At 41.9% G+C, this 20,650-nt stretch overlaps 1 protein-coding gene across 1 annotated transcript in view; it reads right to left on the bottom strand.

Annotated features, from left to right (window-relative positions):
- ABCC1 (ATP binding cassette subfamily C member 1 (ABCC1 blood group)) overlaps nucleotides 1-16,996 on the bottom strand; it is a 55,989-nt gene extending 38,993 nt beyond the window's left edge. Inside the window, exons 1-5 of the mRNA XM_009948156.2 lie at nucleotides 16,941-16,996; nucleotides 9,207-9,237; nucleotides 3,499-3,675; nucleotides 2,616-2,741; nucleotides 612-749 (exon numbers count right to left, since the gene is read on the bottom strand). Of these exons, the coding sequence (XP_009946458.2) occupies nucleotides 612-749; nucleotides 2,616-2,741; nucleotides 3,499-3,675; nucleotides 9,207-9,237; nucleotides 16,941-16,996 (528 nt within the window). The remainder of the gene's footprint in view (nucleotides 1-611; nucleotides 750-2,615; nucleotides 2,742-3,498; nucleotides 3,676-9,206; nucleotides 9,238-16,940) is intronic.
- Between the last annotated feature and the right edge of the window lie 3,654 nt (nucleotides 16,997-20,650).

Below are 20,650 nucleotides of genomic sequence, written 5' to 3'. Positions count from 1 at the left end.
GGAAATCAAAGCACAGGGACAGATGGACACACACACCCCCACACCCACCACTAAAATCCCACTCCCAACAGCTGAAGACAAAGTTGGCTGAAAGTTCTCTAAATTCACAAGCAGCCTAAAGATTCCAAGAAATAGAAGTGATACGCATTTTCAGGCAGCTACACAATTAATTTGATATTTGAGGCAGCCTCACTATAAAGCAGAGTAACATAAAAATATTTCACTTGTACACTTCCGTTTTGTCGCAGCAGATCACGTTACCATCAAACCAAGTGTTTCAGGAAATCCACTGTATAATGAACAGGAAGACGACGTAAACTCCCAAAACAGTTTTGTATCAGAGATTAAACACTCAAGCAGACACAACCCCTTTCCGGAACAGCTAGCAAAATTTTCTTGGCAAGTGTTGCTACAGTTAAGATCACTATGAATTTCACTAGCATTTCAAAACAAGAGCCATTAAGTCTTGCTTGTTTTGCTTTTATAATCCAAGGAATGAAGGTATACTGAACGGATCATTAACTGACTTGACTAGCATAATTAGCAAGCAATTAGTCTATTACTGCAGCATTTGGGATTATTTTCAACTAACGAGGCTAACAATCACTTACCACACTTAAGGCATGTATTATTTTGGATCTAAAAACCACTGTGGCACATGACAATGAGATGAACCAGAAAATAGTCATGACACCTGAAGACTGAACTCCTTTTATTCTTTCATATTGTATTAAAAATGTGGCGAGCAACTGTGGACAAATAAGATAAAAATATATTCACAAGCTTTAAGTTTTACAACAAGTTATACACATATACAAGGTACTGTGTTAAAGTGTGCTTCTTTAACATTTCAAAATCATATTTCCCAGACATTCTAGTACCCAGAGATTTTAAGTGTAATTCAAAACCACATTTAAATAAGAAATTCTCTGGATCAGTAAAGATAAGCAGCGAACAAAAAAGGGAAAAGGAATACGTGTTACATAGAAGTAAACAACCATATACACAAAAGCACTGTCAAAAGCTGCCAGTCTTTACTTTTCTGGTTCTACATCACAAAACAGCATGCAATTATAGTGACACTATATCCTTTCGAAGTATTTACTGACTAATTCTTTTTAAAATAAAAATATTTCTTTCCATACAATCCACAACACCAAAAAACTGAACAAATATTACTCTATTGCTGTATTTTGTGTGTTTTCAGAGTCCTTTAAGAAGCTGGTACAACTTAGTAATCTCACTTGGCTGCTGCAACATGCATTTTCTATCAGCCTGACAAAAGCTTGACGATTGCATTATTAAATGAACACAAACTATTTAACAGCTCTTGCACCTGTCAGTATGTCGCAGGGCTGTTTGGTTTGGTTTTTTGTTTGGTTTTGTTGTTGTTATTGCTGTTGGGGTTGTTGTGTCCCATCCCCCCCTTGAGTATCATGTTTAATCACTAGCATTCCAAGTCTACTGTAAGGCAACTGACAATAAATTAATAGCAAGAGACTTTCCTTGAAACGCAGGCTACAAGATACTGATGTGAAAGCAAACAATCCTTGAGCACTAGGTAGAAAGTGTTAGCTGGGGATACCTATATGCCTCATGGCCTTTAAGACTTTCTGCTGTGACACCAAGTGTAACAAAGAGAACACACACTAAAGAATGTCACACTCAAGAGAGTTTGTAATTAGACACTTAATAATGCAATGCCTTTGACAGTCTTACAAAGTTCAGTGTGGTTTGTATTATCTAGGTTTACTCAGTTCTCTTGACTCGATTCCTCCACCTCATGCTTGAGCCAAGCTGTTAAATGAATGGTAGCTCAAGCCGACCGAAATAAGGCAAGACAACTAGCACTGGCTTGTGTGCTGACATGCAACAGACTGAGCACAGCTGGGTTTGGGGTTTTTTTTAATTAAAAGAAAGCAGACATTTCGGAGTAAATATTTTACAGTTCAACTGCAGATTAAGTCTGTACATAAAGAGGGAGGTGACTCTCCCCCTCTACTCCACTCTGGAGAGACCCACTAGCAGTACTGTTCAGCTCTGGGGGGCCCCGGCACAAGACAAACATGGACCTGCTCGAGCAGGTCCAGAGAAGACCACAAAGATGATCGGGTACTGGAGCACCTCCCCTGCGAGGACAGGCTGAGAGAGTTGGCATTGTTCAGCCTGGAGAAGAGAAGGCTCCAGCGAGACCTTACAGCGACCTTGCAGTGCTGAAAGGGGGCTGCAGGAAAGGTGGGGAGGGACTCATGGTCAGGGAGTGTGGGGACAGGACGAGGGGTAATGGTTTCAAACTGAAAGAGGGGAGATTTAGATTAGATGTAAGGAAGTTCTTCACTGTGAGGGCAGTGAGACACCGGCACAGGTTGCCCCGAGAAGCTGTGGCTGCCCCCTCCCTGGCAGTGTTCAAGGCCAGGCTGGATGGGGCTGGGAGCAACCTGGTCTAGTGGAAGGTGTCCCTGCCGTGGCAGGGGACTGGAACTAGATGATCTTTAAGACGAACTTCCAACCCAAGCCATTCTATGATATGACTGTAGCTTAAAGAATAACAAGACTATGAATAATACTAAGATGCATGTTGTTACTTAAGCCAAGGCCATAACAGAAGAACTTACCATTGTTATACCCAATACTGTAGGCCTAATAAGAAAAAATGGAGCTCGAAAAATATTTTGACTTCTTTCCCAGAAAGAGTAGAAAAGGTCTGCCCAGCAGACTATCCACAGTATTAAGCCCAAAGCCTGCAATACAAAAGTGTGTTTCGTGCATCAGTTCACACAGATTAGGCAGCACAATATATACATGAACACTAGATATTATGCGTTAGAAGAGCAGTCATAACCAGATCATCTTTTTGGGGCAAGGTGCACAAAAGAAGAGTAATTTGGCTTTACCTGTTGGATCCCTGCTAGAAAAAAAAAGTTTATTATTTTTTAGTACCATATAATTCAGTGTAATATGAGGCAGAAAGCTGGTGAATTTTGCTCCTGAATACAGACTGTACAGACAAAAACTCTTCAATACACCATGCTATTGTAGTACTTCTAAAAACTTTTCACTTATTCTACATGGAAAAAGAACTAAGAAAACATGTAAGTACCCATTTCACAATAGCAGTGGAATAGAACACCCGCAGCAGCTCTAGAAATCTATGCTGTGCAACTTAAGAAGCTGACAGGATAATAAATTCTTTTGATTATTGAAATAAAGGCTTTGAGACTGAATTGTCTTAAAATAGTCTTCTCCAACTGGTCTTACAAAGGATTTGCATGCTTTTTTGCTATGTCAGAGTATATTTCAGAAAGCCTACTGATAAAAGAGCAACGGAAACACCTAAGGCTTGGAAATCAAACACAAGTAGAGCAAGTAAGTTACAGCTGAAATGTGCACGCAGGCCAAGATTGATGTTCAACAAAAATAGTGTGCTAAAACGTAGCTGAAAATAGATTCAAACTTCCAGATAAGCTTAGTAAGTTCTGATTTTAAAGAGTCACGTACCGTTTTGGCTTTGTTGAGGTGTGACATTTGTATGTAGCCCCTGTCATGACAACGAAGGTATAGGAAGTACACTGGGAAGCAGGCCCATAGGTAAATGCAAGGAATCAAGACCAGGACTGTGTTCTGAAAGCAATGGGTGAAGTCTGGATTTTCTGTGTGCCATGTCAGATTCCAATCCTGGGGAGAGAAAACGAATCGAGTTAAAGAAAAAACAAACACAGAACTTCAGTATTTAAAAAAAGAAATAGCCACTATTGGCCTTATTCTGTATCTCTTCTTGTGTATTTATTTATACTTGCATTAAACTGGCTCCATTCTGCAATGTATCTAATTATTGCACTTTCTGTAGCTCAGCAGTTTTGAACCTTCACAAGATGACATTAGTGTCACTTTTGCTGGTTATATACAGCTACAATAATACATAACTCACTCAAATGTAACAATGGGATCTTTAATAGTACTTATCAGGATCTGTAACAGTATTAACCAAGGATTTTCACATTATCATTGCAGGAAAAAAATGATGACAATGCTAGCTATCTCCCACTACAACAACCGTGCATGTATGTATAAATACTCAGATATACCGCATTCCCAAATTTCAGTGTGGAAAGATTTCTGGCACATAGTAAAACCGAACAGCACAAGAACAACATCACTTCCCTATTTGTAAACTAGTCTCATAGCTCCCAAGCTGTCTGCAATGAACCCATTTGAGACTTTCTGGTAATTCATAACAAGAGGACATAGAACTAAGTAAAAGGCTTGCCCTTGCAGCCCATCTCCTATGCAACAACAGGAAAATGGGAATCAACATAATTCAAGGTTTTTCTATTTCCCTCAACATGATTCTCAAAACCAAGATAAAACACCATACAATCAAACCAAAACGGACACTTACGGTAACAAAAAGGCGACCACCATTTCCATTACAGGTACAATGACTATTTACAATGACAGCCTATTTAGCAAAATGAACTTTCATACCATATTTATGATTGGCTTGAGTTAGGGAATTATCTTGCAGGAATTTTTATCTTAAAATTACTGACTTTGCTGTAAAATTACCCCAAGGCACACTTCCTCTCAAGTACTGTAGATTTCTGACTCTCCCAACAGGACGATGCAATACAGAAATATCACTCCTGCAGATGGACTGCAGTATTCAACAGCTCACAGGCTTCTGTTCAAAAGCCACACAGCCAAGAGTGACAGCTCCATGGCCAAAGGCTTGCTAACTACAGTGTCATTTTCAGTTGCAAAGCATTTTTTCAGATGGTTGCACAGCTTACAGCTGCACAGAATACCAGTACCACTACTGGGACATAATGGCAGTCAGTAATCCTTCTCCTCTCTAAAAGCCTGAGCTGGTCACAGAAGTAAATGCCATTATCCACATTTTATAAATGAGGAAACAGAACGAAAAAGAGCTGTAGTGCCTGCCCCCTCTATTCCAACATCAAAACTGGAAACAGATCTCCCTGCTCAGAATGACCACACTTTGATCCTTATTTGTCCCCATCTTCCACTGATTAAACAGTTTCAAACACAATTACAAAGAGAGGAAACTAGATCTAAAGAGAAACAGAAGATAGAACTTGCAAAAAATTTCACTTGAGGCTAATCAGACATTATTTTAATCATAGAGCAGTTTTCTCCTTAAATTTAACCGTTCAGTATTAAGATGTTTCATTGTTTTGTTTTCGTTTGGGTTTTTTGTTTGTTTCTTTGTTTGGGTTCTTTTTTTTTTTTTTTTTTTTTTCAATCTTCTTTTGAAAATACATTCCTTCCCACTTCCCTCTCAATTTCTGTCAGAATTGAGGACATCTTTCTTGGTTAAATACACCAGACAGTATGCACAGGGGAGACAGCTGTTATTTCTCTCCTCTAATTCCACAGCATTCCAAAAACTCTTCTCACTTCATATCATTTTTAACTTGTCAGTTCAAAAAAGAAAAATCTCTGAACTTAATACAACCAATTCAAGGAAATTAACATTGGTAAAGCATAAAAATGCCTGGTTGCATTTTAGTGTATCTGCATAGGGGTCATGTAAGTTGATCGTGACAAGACAGAGGCTGTGAGACACTGTGGGCAAGCCACATGCTTATTAAGTTCCCTGACTGCATAACATCATCAGAAATTTCAGCTGAATCATCCTTACATTTAGCCACTGCACAAACGTTTTTTGCTTTCTAAGTCCCAGCTGCTCCGCTCCAGCACAACAGCCAAGAAAGTCTCATGACTCTGCAGAACAGTTTACAACTCACAAATTAAGACAGTTAATATAATTATACAAGTAAACGGACAGGATGTAATCAGCTGTACAATAAACAAACAAGAGCATTGACATCATTTTATTGAGTAAGTTTTTGGAGATCTATACACTGCTTATGAAAGTCACTACCTCCTTTTTCACTGTTTTTAAATGGTTGCTGTAAAATTAATCAGGCAATTACCAGAAAGGCCAGAACAGGTAATAATGCCCATGTCACTGCCATGCAGCTAAATAAAAGAAAGAAGTGCTGCATGCATGACTGCTATGCGTATTGGCCAGAGGATATTCTAAAAACATGTCAACCTTTCGTTTGACTTTCATATTTGCAAGTTATCTGGAGGTGTTTCTGCATGAAAGGCAAGAGGGTACCATGCAACAGTACTTCAGGGTTAAGGACAGAAAGTCAGGACAAACAGGCAGTTTGGAAGAAGATTACTGCTAGAATTTAACAGCTATAGCAATATCAATGTATCTCTTTCACATTTTTCCAGGATTTGATCCAGAGACTGTTGATATCAAATAGGATATGCTTAGCTTAAATACACTATTCTTCTCTGTACAAGAGAAATGGCTACACACAGGTGAGGTGCTGAAGCCCCTTCCATTTTACACTCATTTCAGGGGACAAAAGGTAGGGAAAGCATGCATGAGAGAGACATGGTGGTATTTTTTCCTGCTGATTCCCTTAGTGCAATTCTCTCAGGTTATATCTACACAAGACAGTATCTCAGAGAGGAACAGAGCTGTAGACCTAACACTTGCTGCCGAGCACCTAGTGTCCTTGCAAGATGCCTTTCACTCAGGTTCACACAAGATGAGTTGCAGGCTTCCCTGCAGACTACCAGACTGTCCATCAACCACTGGAGCACGTTTCCCAGTTAACCCCTGTCCAAAAGGCGCTTGGACTAGTCTTGAGTGAACCAACAAGCAGGACAGGGGACTGTCAGGAGGTCACATCAGAAGCAGGCACCTGGACTGAACTGAGATATTAATGCCCTCGGTGGGCTAAGTCAAGAGGAATTCAAGCACTACAAAAGAAAGGCATACCCCAAGCTCTTCATGGAGGATACCATAGCTTCATGAGGTTCAGTTGTGGTGGGAAAACATGTCACTCATCAAGAAACCAATATGTATTCATAGTCAATCACAATGTTCAGTTACGCAATTCTAGACTAGTTCTGGCAGTTTAAAGTGCATGCTTCTCCTTCGCTTTATATAAATCCGGGTTCAGATTTTTATCTTTTTCCAGCACAAACCAAAATTCTTTACAGATCAATGCAGAAACATTTACTGAAGGAGGCATCTATAGTTAACTGACATTAATTAACAAATTAATGCCCTTTTTTCTGACTTAAGTTTTAGAAACACTATTTTAGCAAGTTCTATTAAAGCACTAAATTGCCCCATTTTCACACCTCAAAGATTAACAACAATTTTCACGCTGACTGATCAGCTAACGCTTCCACCTCACAAAGGCACATCAAATGACAGAGATACAAGTACCCATTGAAAGCCGACACAAACTAGCAGCCTCCTGCTGTGAAGGAGGAAAAAGGGGATTAGGCCTGTAGCTATTAGGCTGCATAATCTGAAAGCAGTCTTTAATTTAAGAACCCACAGGAGAGGAATCAGTGTGCTCCTCTTCCTTTCTTCGTAGATTTTGGGAGAGAAGAGATCTGCTGTTGGCTTAGTTTTAGTCTAGTCCAGAACCTCCACATCTCAGATGTTAAATAGTTTCAGGTTGGGGTTTTTTTCCTTTTAAAATCCCTGGACAATTTTAAAGTTTCCCAGAACAGCAAATGGGTATTTTTAAATTTCTCCGACCTACTTCTCAGTTTTCATTTGCTTCACCAGCACTGTGGCTGAAAAAAATACCAGTCCACCGGTTTTGTGCCCTATAGCACATTTTCTCTTACAGCACAAAAAGGCTTCCTATCACATTTTAAATTAAACCCTCCACCTCCAAGAAAAGCACAAAAAATGTCTGCCATTCTCCAGAATCACATAGACCTATTCACAGGTAAACCACTTAACAGTGCATAAACTCCAGGAAAATAAAAAAAATATATTAATTTTTGTCTAAAATTTCACAACAGGCAAGATAAAAACATTGGCAGTACGACTGCAAGACAAAGTTGCAACACAAAAGATTAGTTATTCTGCCTCTGCTGAGGGAAGGAAGACTACAAGGAAGCTGTGTGCCTCCAGTAGGCCTAATCTGAGGCCTAACAGTATTTGACACTGGACAGGACCTTGTGGTTGGCTGCTTCTCTCCTGGCAGTCAGGAGAGCCTGTTAAGTGAGCAGCCAGTGGCCGCCTGTTCTCACATCAATAATCCTACTTGACCCACAACACATTTTAAAATTCTCTCTGGCAGAAATGGAGAGACCAAAATTGCTCAGTTTCATGCCTGCTGTGCACAAGTGTGCTAGAGATGCAGGCCGCCAACCACACTTAAATCCAACTGCATAAACCAGCTGTGACTGAAAAATGACAAACGCTATCACATATACATAAAAACGAAATTACAAAACCACTCTGGAATCTTAATATCACAGTCAACACTTACTCCTTCAAATGGAGTTTGACACCAACATTGGCACATACCCCCTACTTCAATATCACCCACAGACGAACCACCTGCTTTGTAATACCAAGATACAGTTTCTCAATCTTATTTTCCTAACAGTAAAATTTTTTTTTATTTAATGTAATGCTTACATTTAGTAGAATGCAAATAATTAGCGCTCTCACACATTAACACTGTAATCGTAGCTGACAACTTTCATTATAATAGTATCACACTTTCTCCGTGAAATAGGAAGTCTCACAATCTGGTAGCTCTAGATATCATATTAAAAAATTCCCCAGTGTAGCACCTATAAACCCATGAGCTGACTCAACCGTTCTCCCTCAGATGCCACGAGGCCATCGGCCTTTAGCCTACACTATCTAGGTCAGCAAATTTCCTGCCTGCCTTTCCCCAGATAGGAGATTTGCCTGATCTGGCTGAGCCTCAGAAGAGCTACTAGCATCAGTGGACAATGGGGGGTGGGAGGTGCAGAAAAGGACCTCTAATGCTGCTTTAAAGGAACTCTGACCTTGCTTTAAAAGTCCCCGACACCACCATTCTCCATCAAAACCAATAGCAAAAACAGTGACACTGTTGACCACAGTGAGAATTCAGGAAAATAATCAACTACAAATTGATCCAAATTTTGCAACAGGTTAGAAGGAAGTCTGTTCTCAAGTGATAAACTTAAAAGAGATCTCCAAAGTTATTCAGCTTGCCAAGTTAAGTTTATTCAATTTAGCTTAAGAAATTTTGAAGCAAGACTGAAATAACATTCTCAAAACACTGCAAATATAGTGTCTTTATTCTGTCATTCACATTTTGGAGTCAAATCGTGAAACTTGTGCTGAAGCTCACCATTTCTTTAAAAGCATATTTAGAATAGAGCCTACAACAAGCACAATCATATACAATCTTCACCAGCATAACATTTGCCCTGTTGTGCTTACTTTTCAGGCTAAATCACAAAAGATGACAGGTTGATAAAACAAGCAACAGATATTCATACAAGAAAAATACTCCAGAACTCCCACAAAAAGCAACAGAAACACCCACACCTACAGCTCTCCTGCCTGTTCAGCAATATTCACAGAAACAAGCATCAGGCAATAACAACATCCGTAATGGTGGCAAACAAGGCACTAGAGGTATATGACACTACAAGTAGCCATCACAAACTTCCTATTTACATGTTTATGAGTCCTTTAAAAATACTATGCATATGATACTGAAACTACTTTGGAAGAAGCACTACTTGCATTAAAGGATCCAGTGGCTCTAGAATCAATTCCAGACGAAGTAGCATAATATACAAGGATAAACATACCTTTCCACCTTAGTTGATATTTATTTCCTCTAGCTTTTTTCCTTAGTAAACATGAGGTTACCCAAAATGCACAGATCTCTCCTGTGACACAAAGTAGTAGTTGCTCTTGAAACTGAAGTTAGTGCAGAATGTAGAAGTGCAATGGTACCTTAGCTGTGATGCACACAAAGTGAGCTCATGCTGCATTTAAAGAAAACTTTCAATACACTGACCATTCTTTTGAAGACTTATACTAACTACATTAAATTAATGGTTTACTGGTTTATTGTATCATCTAAGGCTGTAGTCTGCAAATAAGAAGTAGAAGAAAAATTTAAAATACTCGTACAGATTTTATAATTATATCTTTCCAACAGCTACTTCCTATGCTTAATGAAAGATATCTAGGAGTGATTTTTATTTTTAGAACACACAAAACCAGGACTCTACTTGTCCTGGTTTGCCTGGGATAGAATCCAAACCCAGCCATGCCAGGCAGGCTGTTAGCAGTTGCAAGTCAGCCAGGGCAGCTGACCTGAGTGAGCTACAGGTGTAGCCCGTACCATAACGCCACAGTCATAAAGGGGGAAGGTTTGCTGAGGAAGGGGAGTTCTTGCTAAAGTCCTGGTTGGACTTCTGGCTGGGGATCCTGCTTGGGTTCCTCTGTTCTGAGGACTGTGAGGGCCAAGTATTCTAGGCTGACTATAACTTCGTATACTTCATTTGTTTTGTTGTTTCGTTAAATCTGTCCTTGCTGCAACCTTCAGATCTCCTCTCCTTTTCCCAAGTCCCCTTCTCAACTGGGGAGGGGTCATCAGGTGACAGAATAACTGCTATAGTTTAGTCACAGGTACAGGCTAAATGTAGACACTACTAAAAAGCAAGACGCACACAACCAAATACCTCACTCTCTGACCTCCACAGACTCTAAAAATTACTTCTGCAAAGAGAAATGACAGAACTATGCTCTTGCACAGAACTACACCACTTACCACAAGCAGTCGAACAAATTAACATAGAGCATGCCAGACTGGTGATTTGGGAAGGCTTCAGGACTTCCCTTCATGGTCACATCTGAGGACAGGTGCTCATATCCCCAGTTCTCAGATTTCTTCAGGCCAGTAACAGCCCAATTAAATCAGTAAGTTCCTGCCTTTTTGTTCTTTGACTGCCACAAAGGTGAAATAAGAAACATGAATGGTAGTTACCACGTTGGGATGTAAGAATTAGATTCAAATCTCCAACTCTCATGGAGATCACATTCACCCACAGAAAAACCAGAGGCTGGGGGGGGGGGGAAGTGCAGCTTTATTACTACAGGAGAACTAAACCTACCATACAATTGACCATCTTCTCCTCTTACTTGATACTAGAGTCTTAGGCAGGGGGTGGGGGGTGTTCAAACAGTGAGAACACAAAACATTTCTCCTCATAAAACCCTGAATAGAACAAAACTACTGCTATTAAATCTGAAGTTCATTGGTTAAAAGTAGTCTGGGAAGCAAGGAACAAATAACAGTCTGGCAAAAGTTCAAAAAATGCAGGTCTCCAATTAAGATTTTGACATGTAAGTCTTGTGTCTGAATAAAAAGCCTTAAATCATTCACAAGCACACTTTCTAGCCCAGCCTCCCAAATTACCACATTCAGATCAAGACCTCATACAGAGGAAGAGATCATGCCCTTTCTTCTTCCTTTGTTTCAGAGTAATTCTGAAATCTAAGCTTTATCCTTATAGTCTCTTAACATTGTCATAAGACAAGATTGTTAGAGCAACAGCAGGAACATTTAAAAAAAATAATCACACGATAAACATCATTTCTAGAAAGAAGATTTAAGGTGGGAAATATCAGTAAGTGTTTCGAGTGACAGGGAAATACCTTCAACTTCTCATAATGTTTTTTCTGTTAGAAGTGGGTTTAGCCAGACTAAGTTTTCAACAGTAATGACTTACATAATGCAGATTTGACTGTTAACATGGCCAAGAAAAAGCCTCTACCTTCCAATAGCTGGTCCTGAACTTAAATCAGGTGCCTGCACCTCCTTTTCTAAAACCCAAACATTGGTGTGTCCTAATGTATGCAAAGACTTGAAATCCTTTGTTACAGACAGCACTGCATCCGCTGAAACTGTGTGTAAAATGACAAGGAAAAAGCGTGTTTTAACTTTGTTTCCTTTTGGCCTAAAATAAGACGGTGGTGCTAACAAGTTGCCAGAAAAAGGAGCACCTGCAGCTGTGGAATATACAAGACCCGATCTTTGTAATCTGAGAAGTTGAAAGCCACTGAACTACAGCTATTTTTTTTTGTGTCAGGGAAACATGACAGATTATGTCAGCACTTGCAAAATTAAAAAGTTTAGCCTCTTTCTACAGAAGCAGCATTTCCTTACCCTGTCATGGCTGCAAGTACCATGAGACAACATTTGGCCACAAATATTTACCACAAAATATTTACCATTCACAGTTTCAGAATCAAAAGAATGGTTCTTACCCTTCTGTAAAGACTTTCACTGAAATCACTGTTACTTAAAAGGAGAGAGGAAAAAGATTCCCACTCTCATCTCCTTTTTTGCACCAAAAACAGGACTTTTACTTAATAATGCAACAGCCTGTACACAGAGTTCAAATCACTGTGAGAAGTTTGAGCACACCTGGGTAATAATCTTACAAAGGGATTAAGATAACATCTTAAATCAGGATAAACTGTATCCGAAGCTACCACAGATGCAAACAGTGAGAAAACAGTAATGCACGGAATTCTGACTCTATTAAAAGTAAGCAAAAGGTCAGTACCCAGCAGTAGGCTTTTTACAGATGTGACCCAGAATGACTTCAGTGCAACCCGGGTTAACCTTCACTTAGTCCCAGTATAGCACAGTGTTTCAATGTAACCTGCCTTGTAATTGCATGGAACAGCACAAGTTATTCAGGTGTTTTGCTGGGTTTTTTTCCTCATTTAACTTTTCTGAGTAACCTTGAACTGACAACTATAGAATGACAGGTCATCTGTTAAGAAAATCCCTGTCAACAACAGAATATCAGGCTTGATTTTCCTGTATTTCCCCTAAACTGATCTATTCTGGATTAAAAGAGATAAGTTTAATTTCTATGCAAATTTAGACCCTTGTTCACACGAACAACAAAAAGGTTTAAATGAGAGAAAGCTGACAAATAAGTCTGTGACTTTCATCACTAAAAAAACCCAATGACAACCAAGCCATGAGCATCAGGCAACTAGCTGTTACTTACAAAAAAGGCACCATCTCACATAAGGGTTCTTCTGTTCAGCACTCTGCTGCTGCTCCTCCTCCGTTCCCAACGCTGCCCACATATGACCTTCGTATGTCAGCAAATACAAGTAGTTTTCTGATCTGCATACTCTTTTAAACTCTAGTCACAAATGTATTCAGAAATTTGATACCTTTTCAACTAAATGAAGAGTCTAAATGCCTAACTTTTAGCAAGCTCACTCAACACCACTCGCACAGCACCTCAAACCCCCTCCCTAGCTCTGCCAAAAACACACTGAAAGAACACTAGTGGTGTATTTTACAGCACAAAAAGCTGCAGGGTTCCAAGATACATGCTAAAATACCACTTAAGTAATGCGTGAAAGCATAAGCCACAGAACTTCAGAACATGAAATTACTCCTTATATAGAAGGTCTGATTTTTTCAGAAGTGTATTTCAGGAAAACTATCTGTCCCAGTGTCCTCATAAACAATATAAGCATAGCAGCTGTTTACATCACAAAGTATCACTGCATAAATGTCAGCTAATCATTATAATGAATTAAAGGAATATTAATACTTGTTTTTCCTTATTAAAACCCTATCAAGCCACATTATAGTCTTAGAGGATCCTAACACATCTGCAACCAGCTGAGAAAGGCTGGTGGATCTCCCCTAGCTACAACAATGTCAACCCAAATACAAAACAATGTCTTTAGACAAACAGTCAAGAAAATACCTTTATTAAGGCAGTCAAAACATGCTTGAAAGCCTGAGAGAGAACTCTACACAGCAGCAAGGGAAGCAAAGCCCCACCAAGCTGATCCCTGGATTTTGTGTGCAAGGCTCCACCTCACCTTTTCACATCCATTCTGTTTATCTCCTGTAGTTTGGTTCCATATGAAGAAGTGCTAAATCCAAAACAGGGTTTGGATACAATTTCTTTACTGACAGAGAAGAGGCTCCACAACAGCTTTCTGCACCAACAGGAAAGAAATAGGCCTGAGTTTACACAGGCAGACACAGCTCCAATCATTACAGGACTCTAGTTTTCAAAACAGAGGTTCTCCTAGAAGTGAACGGAATTACTTGTTTCCTTCTTCAACAACCAAAAGCCCAACTAGAAGAATGTGGAAAAAAAACTTCCACTAAGTTCCCACTGAGATAAAGATGCATATGAACATGGAGTTAACTTCTACCTAAATTAATTTCAAACAGCACAATGTCTTTGCCTGTAAAGGACATGATAGGACCTTATATAAATATAAGCCATTTCTCTCACATTCCCTTAAGTATAAGCAAGAACCTCAAATGTTTGAGATTTGACTTACAAGCATCTTCTAATGAATGAGTAACTGAGACTTCCTGCAAAACCTGGCAGAGCACCTGGGGAGGGACTGTAAGGAGCTGCTTAGTATGAACTTGCTTTTTCTTTCATATCTCTTACTTCTTTTTTCATAAAAGCCCTATTGGGGGTTAGCCTTGAAAACTCAAGGTGACACAAAAACGCTTAACCTCTTCCTTTAGCAACTTCCCATGTGAAAAGACTTCTCTAAATGTGATACTGCACAGTTTACAAGCCCTGAAAAACTGAAAGTACCCCAAAATTGTACTCAAAACAAAGGAAAACCAGCAGACTATTTCTAAAGGTAACAGCACTGAGACCACCAATCATGGGAGTGTGCATATATCCAGACAGGTAGGTCAGCAGCCCAAAGTGTTCAGTTAGATCTACATCTGCCTTGACATTTCTCCTGCTTACCTGGAACGACAGAGTTCCTCACCTCACTTTTTTTTTTTTTTTTTTCCACACTGGTATTGAAACAAAGTAGACTGCACCTACACACTAGTGATAGCTTTGCGTAGAGTATCTCAGCATGTCAGGTCACAAAAGAGTTTTCCAGTTTAAACAGCCCCTTAAAGTCACTGAATTGAAATGCAAATAGCACAAAATGTTAACCCTAGCTCTTTAGGTTTTTTAAAGCTTTTATTGTCATTAACAAGTTTTATTGTCAAAGTAACTTTATCTTACACAGCGGTACCTTTCTTTATATTATGGATGGGATACTCATTCTGAGATACTCAGTGATGCTAGAGAGAAAGCAAGGACGAAACAGTACCCTTCCAAAAATGGAATCTGGTTCAAAAGAAGCAAGAAACAGTAAAGTTCTGTAAGCAAATCTGATTGCAGTGAAGTTAATATGCTGAGTGGGGGCACAGAGACAGAAAGATAGGTTAAAACAGGGCGGGGGGGTGGTTTGAATGAAGAAGATGCCAAACTCGCTCGAGCTGTTGACCTTTCAGAGTAAGTATTAAATAAAACCAATCTGTTTAATTCTCAGACAAGAACTTTCAACAATAACATTCTTTGGGTGTGCAAACAAGAAAAATCCTGGCCAGCAAAGCTTAAGAAGATTAGCATACAGTCTTTAAGGGTCCATTAGGTCCTTTCAACCTGCAAAGTCTCCCCCACAACTTAAAACTGAGCTGCCCCAAACTCAGCACCGCCCTTGACAGAAAACACATCTCTTCCTTGAAGCCGAGTTTGCCAGCGCCAGGAAATCCAGCTGCTTCACTAGCGAGGCTTCAGCACCAATCAAAACAGCTGATGAGGCCATGTAGTTCACCACAAGAATTCAGGAACACGTGCCACCAGGTATCTAGCTATCACCCATCGCCAAGAAGCAGAAGAGTGCAGTCCACAACGCAGCATGGACAGCAGCACACACACAGGTCATGTCTAGAAGCCCAGTGAAACACTGAATGAATATACATAGGCATTTTCTGAAAAATCCCTTACAACTTCAGCTTCAAATAGTAGCAACAATGGAAGTACCAGAAAATGAAGCAGCCAGAGTATCCATACGCACCAAAACTAGCATTACTACCCTCTCTGCTACCAGAAACAATGCAACAACAAAGTGGATACAGTGTGTTGTTTATGAGGACAAGTTCAGGAGGTAAGGAGATTTTTCCAAACACATCTTACACCAACTGGAATGCACAATTGTTCTTTTGCAGGATTAGAAGAATCCAGAAATCAAACAACCACACCCATAGGATCTTTAGCTGGAAGAAATGAAAGGCAGACTCCACGTGATTTGGAGAAGGATGACAAATCACAAAACCATCTATATTCTTGGGAACTAATGTAACTAGTGAAAAAATGTATGGAGTAGTTATGACACACCACAAATATCAGAAACGGCTGTAATATATACAACTGTAAGTGTTTTCATAATAAAAGAATCTGCCATCAGAAATCCTAAATAAACTAGTAGTTTCCAACATCCTAAGAGGAGCTCTCGCTTCTATCTGATGTTTCAACTCCACAGTTCAAAGAACTGGCAGCTCTTTTTCACACAACTACTACTCTCTCACATCAGTTTTTCCATAAACTGAATTCTGAAACATGTATTCTCTACAGCTCTTCAAATAAGATGTCTCATTCTAGATGAGGGAAAAACCAGGTTTGATGACAACTCTTAATTTTAGCCAGTCCTGAGAAAACTGAAAATTAGCTGAAAAGAGATATGAACATAAACAATGTAAAAGCAGGTTAATAGAGTCACTTTTGATCACTTGGAAAAGCTAAATATTTTAAAGTCTTAATGATTTTAAAAATATCTGCTGAGTAACATCTTAATGGTTCTTGAGACAAATAGTACAATGGCATTTGTTGAGACACCAGATTTCTTTTTTTTTTTTTACTAGTAAGGCAGCTCATTAGCTCAATACTATTTGGCAAATATCCAATAAATACGTAAGAAGTTCTTTGAACAGTCTAAGAAAAATCCATGTATTTTCCTCTTACCCTTATGTTGCTTTCAGTATCTTTTACCCTACTTTTTTTTCCCCTTCTTTTTTCACTTCCAGCTCACTCTCCTCCCTTCCTCCACGCAAACTCCTTCTCCATACCACCCATTTCCTCCTTTGAAGGATTTTCACTACCCTCCTGCCCTCCCAGGGGCCTCTCTGCTGCCAGCACCTGCGTGCGAGGGAACCCCACGTCTCAGCTGAGCAAGACTCACACTGCGACGTGTCCACACCACTCACCTTGGCATAGCCGTTTTCCAGTTCACCCACTGCGGGATGCCCTCACCACTCTTCATCACGGAAGAGCAAAGATACTGCTATGCAAACGCGCGATAGAGCTGCAGAAAGCATTATCTTTGGCCTCCTTCAGAGGACAGCACACCACTCTTCAGTACGACGGCAGCAGTTAGTCACTGTCAGTGTCATTACCCGCACAGCCCCGAGTAAGGCGGACGAGCGGCCAAACGCGGTGGGCAGAGGCTGCTCCGGTCACTCGGGAACGCGTTTCCAGTCTCCCAGGCAAGCACCCATCCACCAGCTCCCCCCTGAAACCAGTAACCCCGCACACGAGGCACGTCAGCGGGAGCTCTGCGACCCAGCCACGGGGACATCGCACCCAGCCGCAGAGCAGCGAGCCCCCGGCCGCGGCCCTGCCCCGCCGCCCCGCCCGCGGCCACTCCGCGCCGCCGCTCCCGCACGCACGCCACCGCAGCCCCCCGCGCTCCGCCCAAGGTGAGCGCCGGCACGGGCGGCTCCCGCACCCCCCGCCGGGCGCGGCCCCCTCGGGCTCCGCCTGGGGCGGCGGCCCGCGACCATCCCAGTTCCACCCGGCTCCCCGCCATCCCTCGGTGCCGACACCGGCGGCAGCCGCCAAGCCGAGCCCCCCGCAGCCCCATCCCGCCGCTCACCCAGAACGGCTCGTAGGCGTCCGCGCTGCAGAAGCTCTCGATCCCCATGGGGCGCGGCGAGGCGACCGCGGGCGACCGCGGCAGCGCTGCGCTTCCCCCTCCGCACCTCTCCGTGCGCGGGCGGCGGCGGGCGGAGACGCGCCGGCAGGGCCAGCACGCCGCCCTGATTGGCTCCGCGTCACGGGGATGCCGAGCCCCGGCGGCGCCGCCGCCCTGGCTGCGCAGCCCCGCCTCGGCGGGGGCGGGGGCAGGCGGCGCGGCGCTGCGCTGCGCACCCCAGGCCGGCCCGGTGGCGGCGTCCCGCGGGCTGCCCGTCGCCTCCGCACAGGCGGGTGCGGGCGGGGGACGGGCCCGGGAGGCTGCGAGCTCGGCCCGAGCCAACGCGTGCCTTTGTTCGACACAGAACGACCCCGTCGGCGTAACCGGGGCAGAAGCGGCCCCCGGCCACCCGCCTCGCCCGCCTGCCCGTGTCAGCTGCCCCCAGCAGCCTTGCGGGCCACGGACCACACCTGCCCGCCGGGCTCCAGCAGAGCCACGGGCGGGCACCAAGGCATCCCTCTCCCCGTGACGTTGCTGCGGTTTCTGGGCACGGGGACCCGACGCAGCCCCCGTGGAGAGGCACTGCACCCGGGCCCCGCGGGACAGAGCCAAGGCGCCGTCCTCGGGAAAGGCCACAGCGAAAGCCTAGGTTCACCTTCAAATACTTCACTTTTCAGCGTGAACCAGTTAAACTGGTTTCAAATCCCTGAACTAGGTCAAGTCGACTAGCATGAACTGGACAGAAATAGCTTCATCAACAACCAAGTTTGCACCACAACGGGTACGAGCTGAAGTAACTGCGCAGCCCCTGTGGTCACGTTTGGTTGTGTCTCAGGGTGCACTCTTCGCACCCTGTTTAAACCCACAGGCACCATCGATGCTCAGCTGACCATCCAACTCGCTGGAATAGAGCAGCTGGAGTATGGATGGCACATCTGCAGGAATGGCATCATACCCTGCAGGAAAGAGCAGGTGGTTACTACATACAGTAACTTCTGAAAGATTTAATCACATGAGTTACATAAAGAACCTTAAGTTAAAATGTTCTTTTGTACCCAGAGCAATTGTGGTAACGGACAAAGTTGTTAGAGACAGGTCTCATCTGTCTAATGTGTGAAGAGCAAGCCTCACACATACAAAAAGCATTATCACAGATTGCCCCTTTACTCACCTGCATGCCTTCACTGCAGCTTCAAAGCCGTGTTGGTGGCCGGCTGTGGCCAGACTGCCCATCCAACCACAGCATTTCTGGTCTGTCCCCCCGGCTCTCTCACTCCCAGGGTATCAGGTGGAGGAGCAGCAGCAAAGCTCAGCCCACACTGAGGTCACATATGCCTTGATGAACTGAGCAGAGTCATCACAGAAAGATCAAACCAAACAAACTGGGTGTCAGAAGCCGTACAAGTTTGTGTCAGGTTAACCCATGCCTTAGCTCACTCCATGTTAAAACCTTTACAATATCGCAAGAGAGCAGCTAAACGTTGCAGTCCGATTCCCCTTGTTTTTATTAAGAATTATTTCTGTCCTGTTTTGTGCACTCCCTACATTCATCTTAAGACCATATTGAATACCTTGCTGGGCTATTTTTTGATGTCTCTAAGCTCACTACAACTCCTGTTGAAAAAGCTACATCACAGTCTCTAATGCCTGTTACCCTACTGCCCCTCAGCTGTCAGGAACACTTTTTTTCTCCTGACTGCTCTGCAATGCATATAAATGATAACAGTTCTGACTATTAATACCAGCTATTCCATAGTTAAGTTGGGAGAGCTTTTCTTTTTTAATAACACTACCAATAAAATAGTAAAGCAGAAAAAATGCTAAATAAATAATACAACCTTTAAGACCTTACTCTTTTACATATATTCTACGTGCAATAATTGAATATAAACTTACAGCTGAAATGATAACAGCAAAAAATTATTTGGGATCTAGAGTTCACATGCAGGGATTGTTCCAAACAAGAAGACAGTAAATAAGCATGAAGTGAGGCGGGTCAAGAAAAATAAGTTTTTACCCACACATGTTTTTCTCCAGATACTATTGTATGCCAGAGGACTAACAAAACTTAAATTACACTTTCAGGATTCAAACTTTCCTATTACTGCAATATTTTTTCAGCCTCAAACTCTCCCTGTACCAACGGTCATGCACCAGGTTAATGATGTTTCTCATCAAATAAAGATGATGCACCTCAAATTAACTCTCTTCCAGTTAATTCCATCACCTTCCCTTAAAAACTCAAAGCAACAGCAGCACACAAAGATGTAAACCAAAGCGCAGTCAAAATGCGGAGTAAATAATGAGAAGAGTTCAGAAGCAAAATGTAACAGACTCAAAATATTTGTTGTGGAGAGGAAAAAACAGAACTGACACAAGCCCAAACCTGCAAAGAGATACAGAACTAAGATCTCAGAGTACCAAGAAGTCACCAAATGTAGATTTCACAAACCGTTGTTATAACAGCATCTTTTAAAACATAGATTAATACATAAAATAGAAACTGAAATCTTATTTTAAAAGGCATTTCCTTGCAATCAGAAAACAAAACAAAACAAACCCAAAATTCAATTTTAGACTCTGAACTTTTCTTTGTAGAATACAAATTAAAACCAGATAGGAAACATGGGGTGGAAAATAGGAACTGGAAATGAGGTGTAACAGAACAGTGACCCACAACAGCATGGAGAAATTTGGAAGGACACCAAGAAAACTGTTTTGACTGTGAAAGTGCCATGCACGTTCATGGTAAGTGGTCGTTCATCGCCAGCGTTGCACTAGGGATCGATCTGGGCAGCAGACTCAGATAGATAGAGGCACTTACTGCTGCTGAGTCACTGGAAGTTACTGCTGTGTTAAAGGAACCGCTGAACTTCACCGTTACTTCTAAAGACTTCATTTTTCCTGAATTTTATTTATTGCCTCCTGCCAGAGATTCTTAGGAAGCTCATAATATAAATATTTGCTTTGAGAGGAAATTTTAAAAAACCCAACCAACCAACG

Source organism: Leptosomus discolor, chromosome 14 (genome assembly GCF_034619465.1).
Source record: "Leptosomus discolor isolate bLepDis1 chromosome 14, bLepDis1.hap2, whole genome shotgun sequence".
Lineage (NCBI taxonomy): Eukaryota > Metazoa > Chordata > Aves > Leptosomiformes > Leptosomidae > Leptosomus > Leptosomus discolor.
The sequence above is the reverse complement of the archived record's forward strand: the minus strand, read 5'-3'. Positions and strand labels throughout refer to the sequence as shown.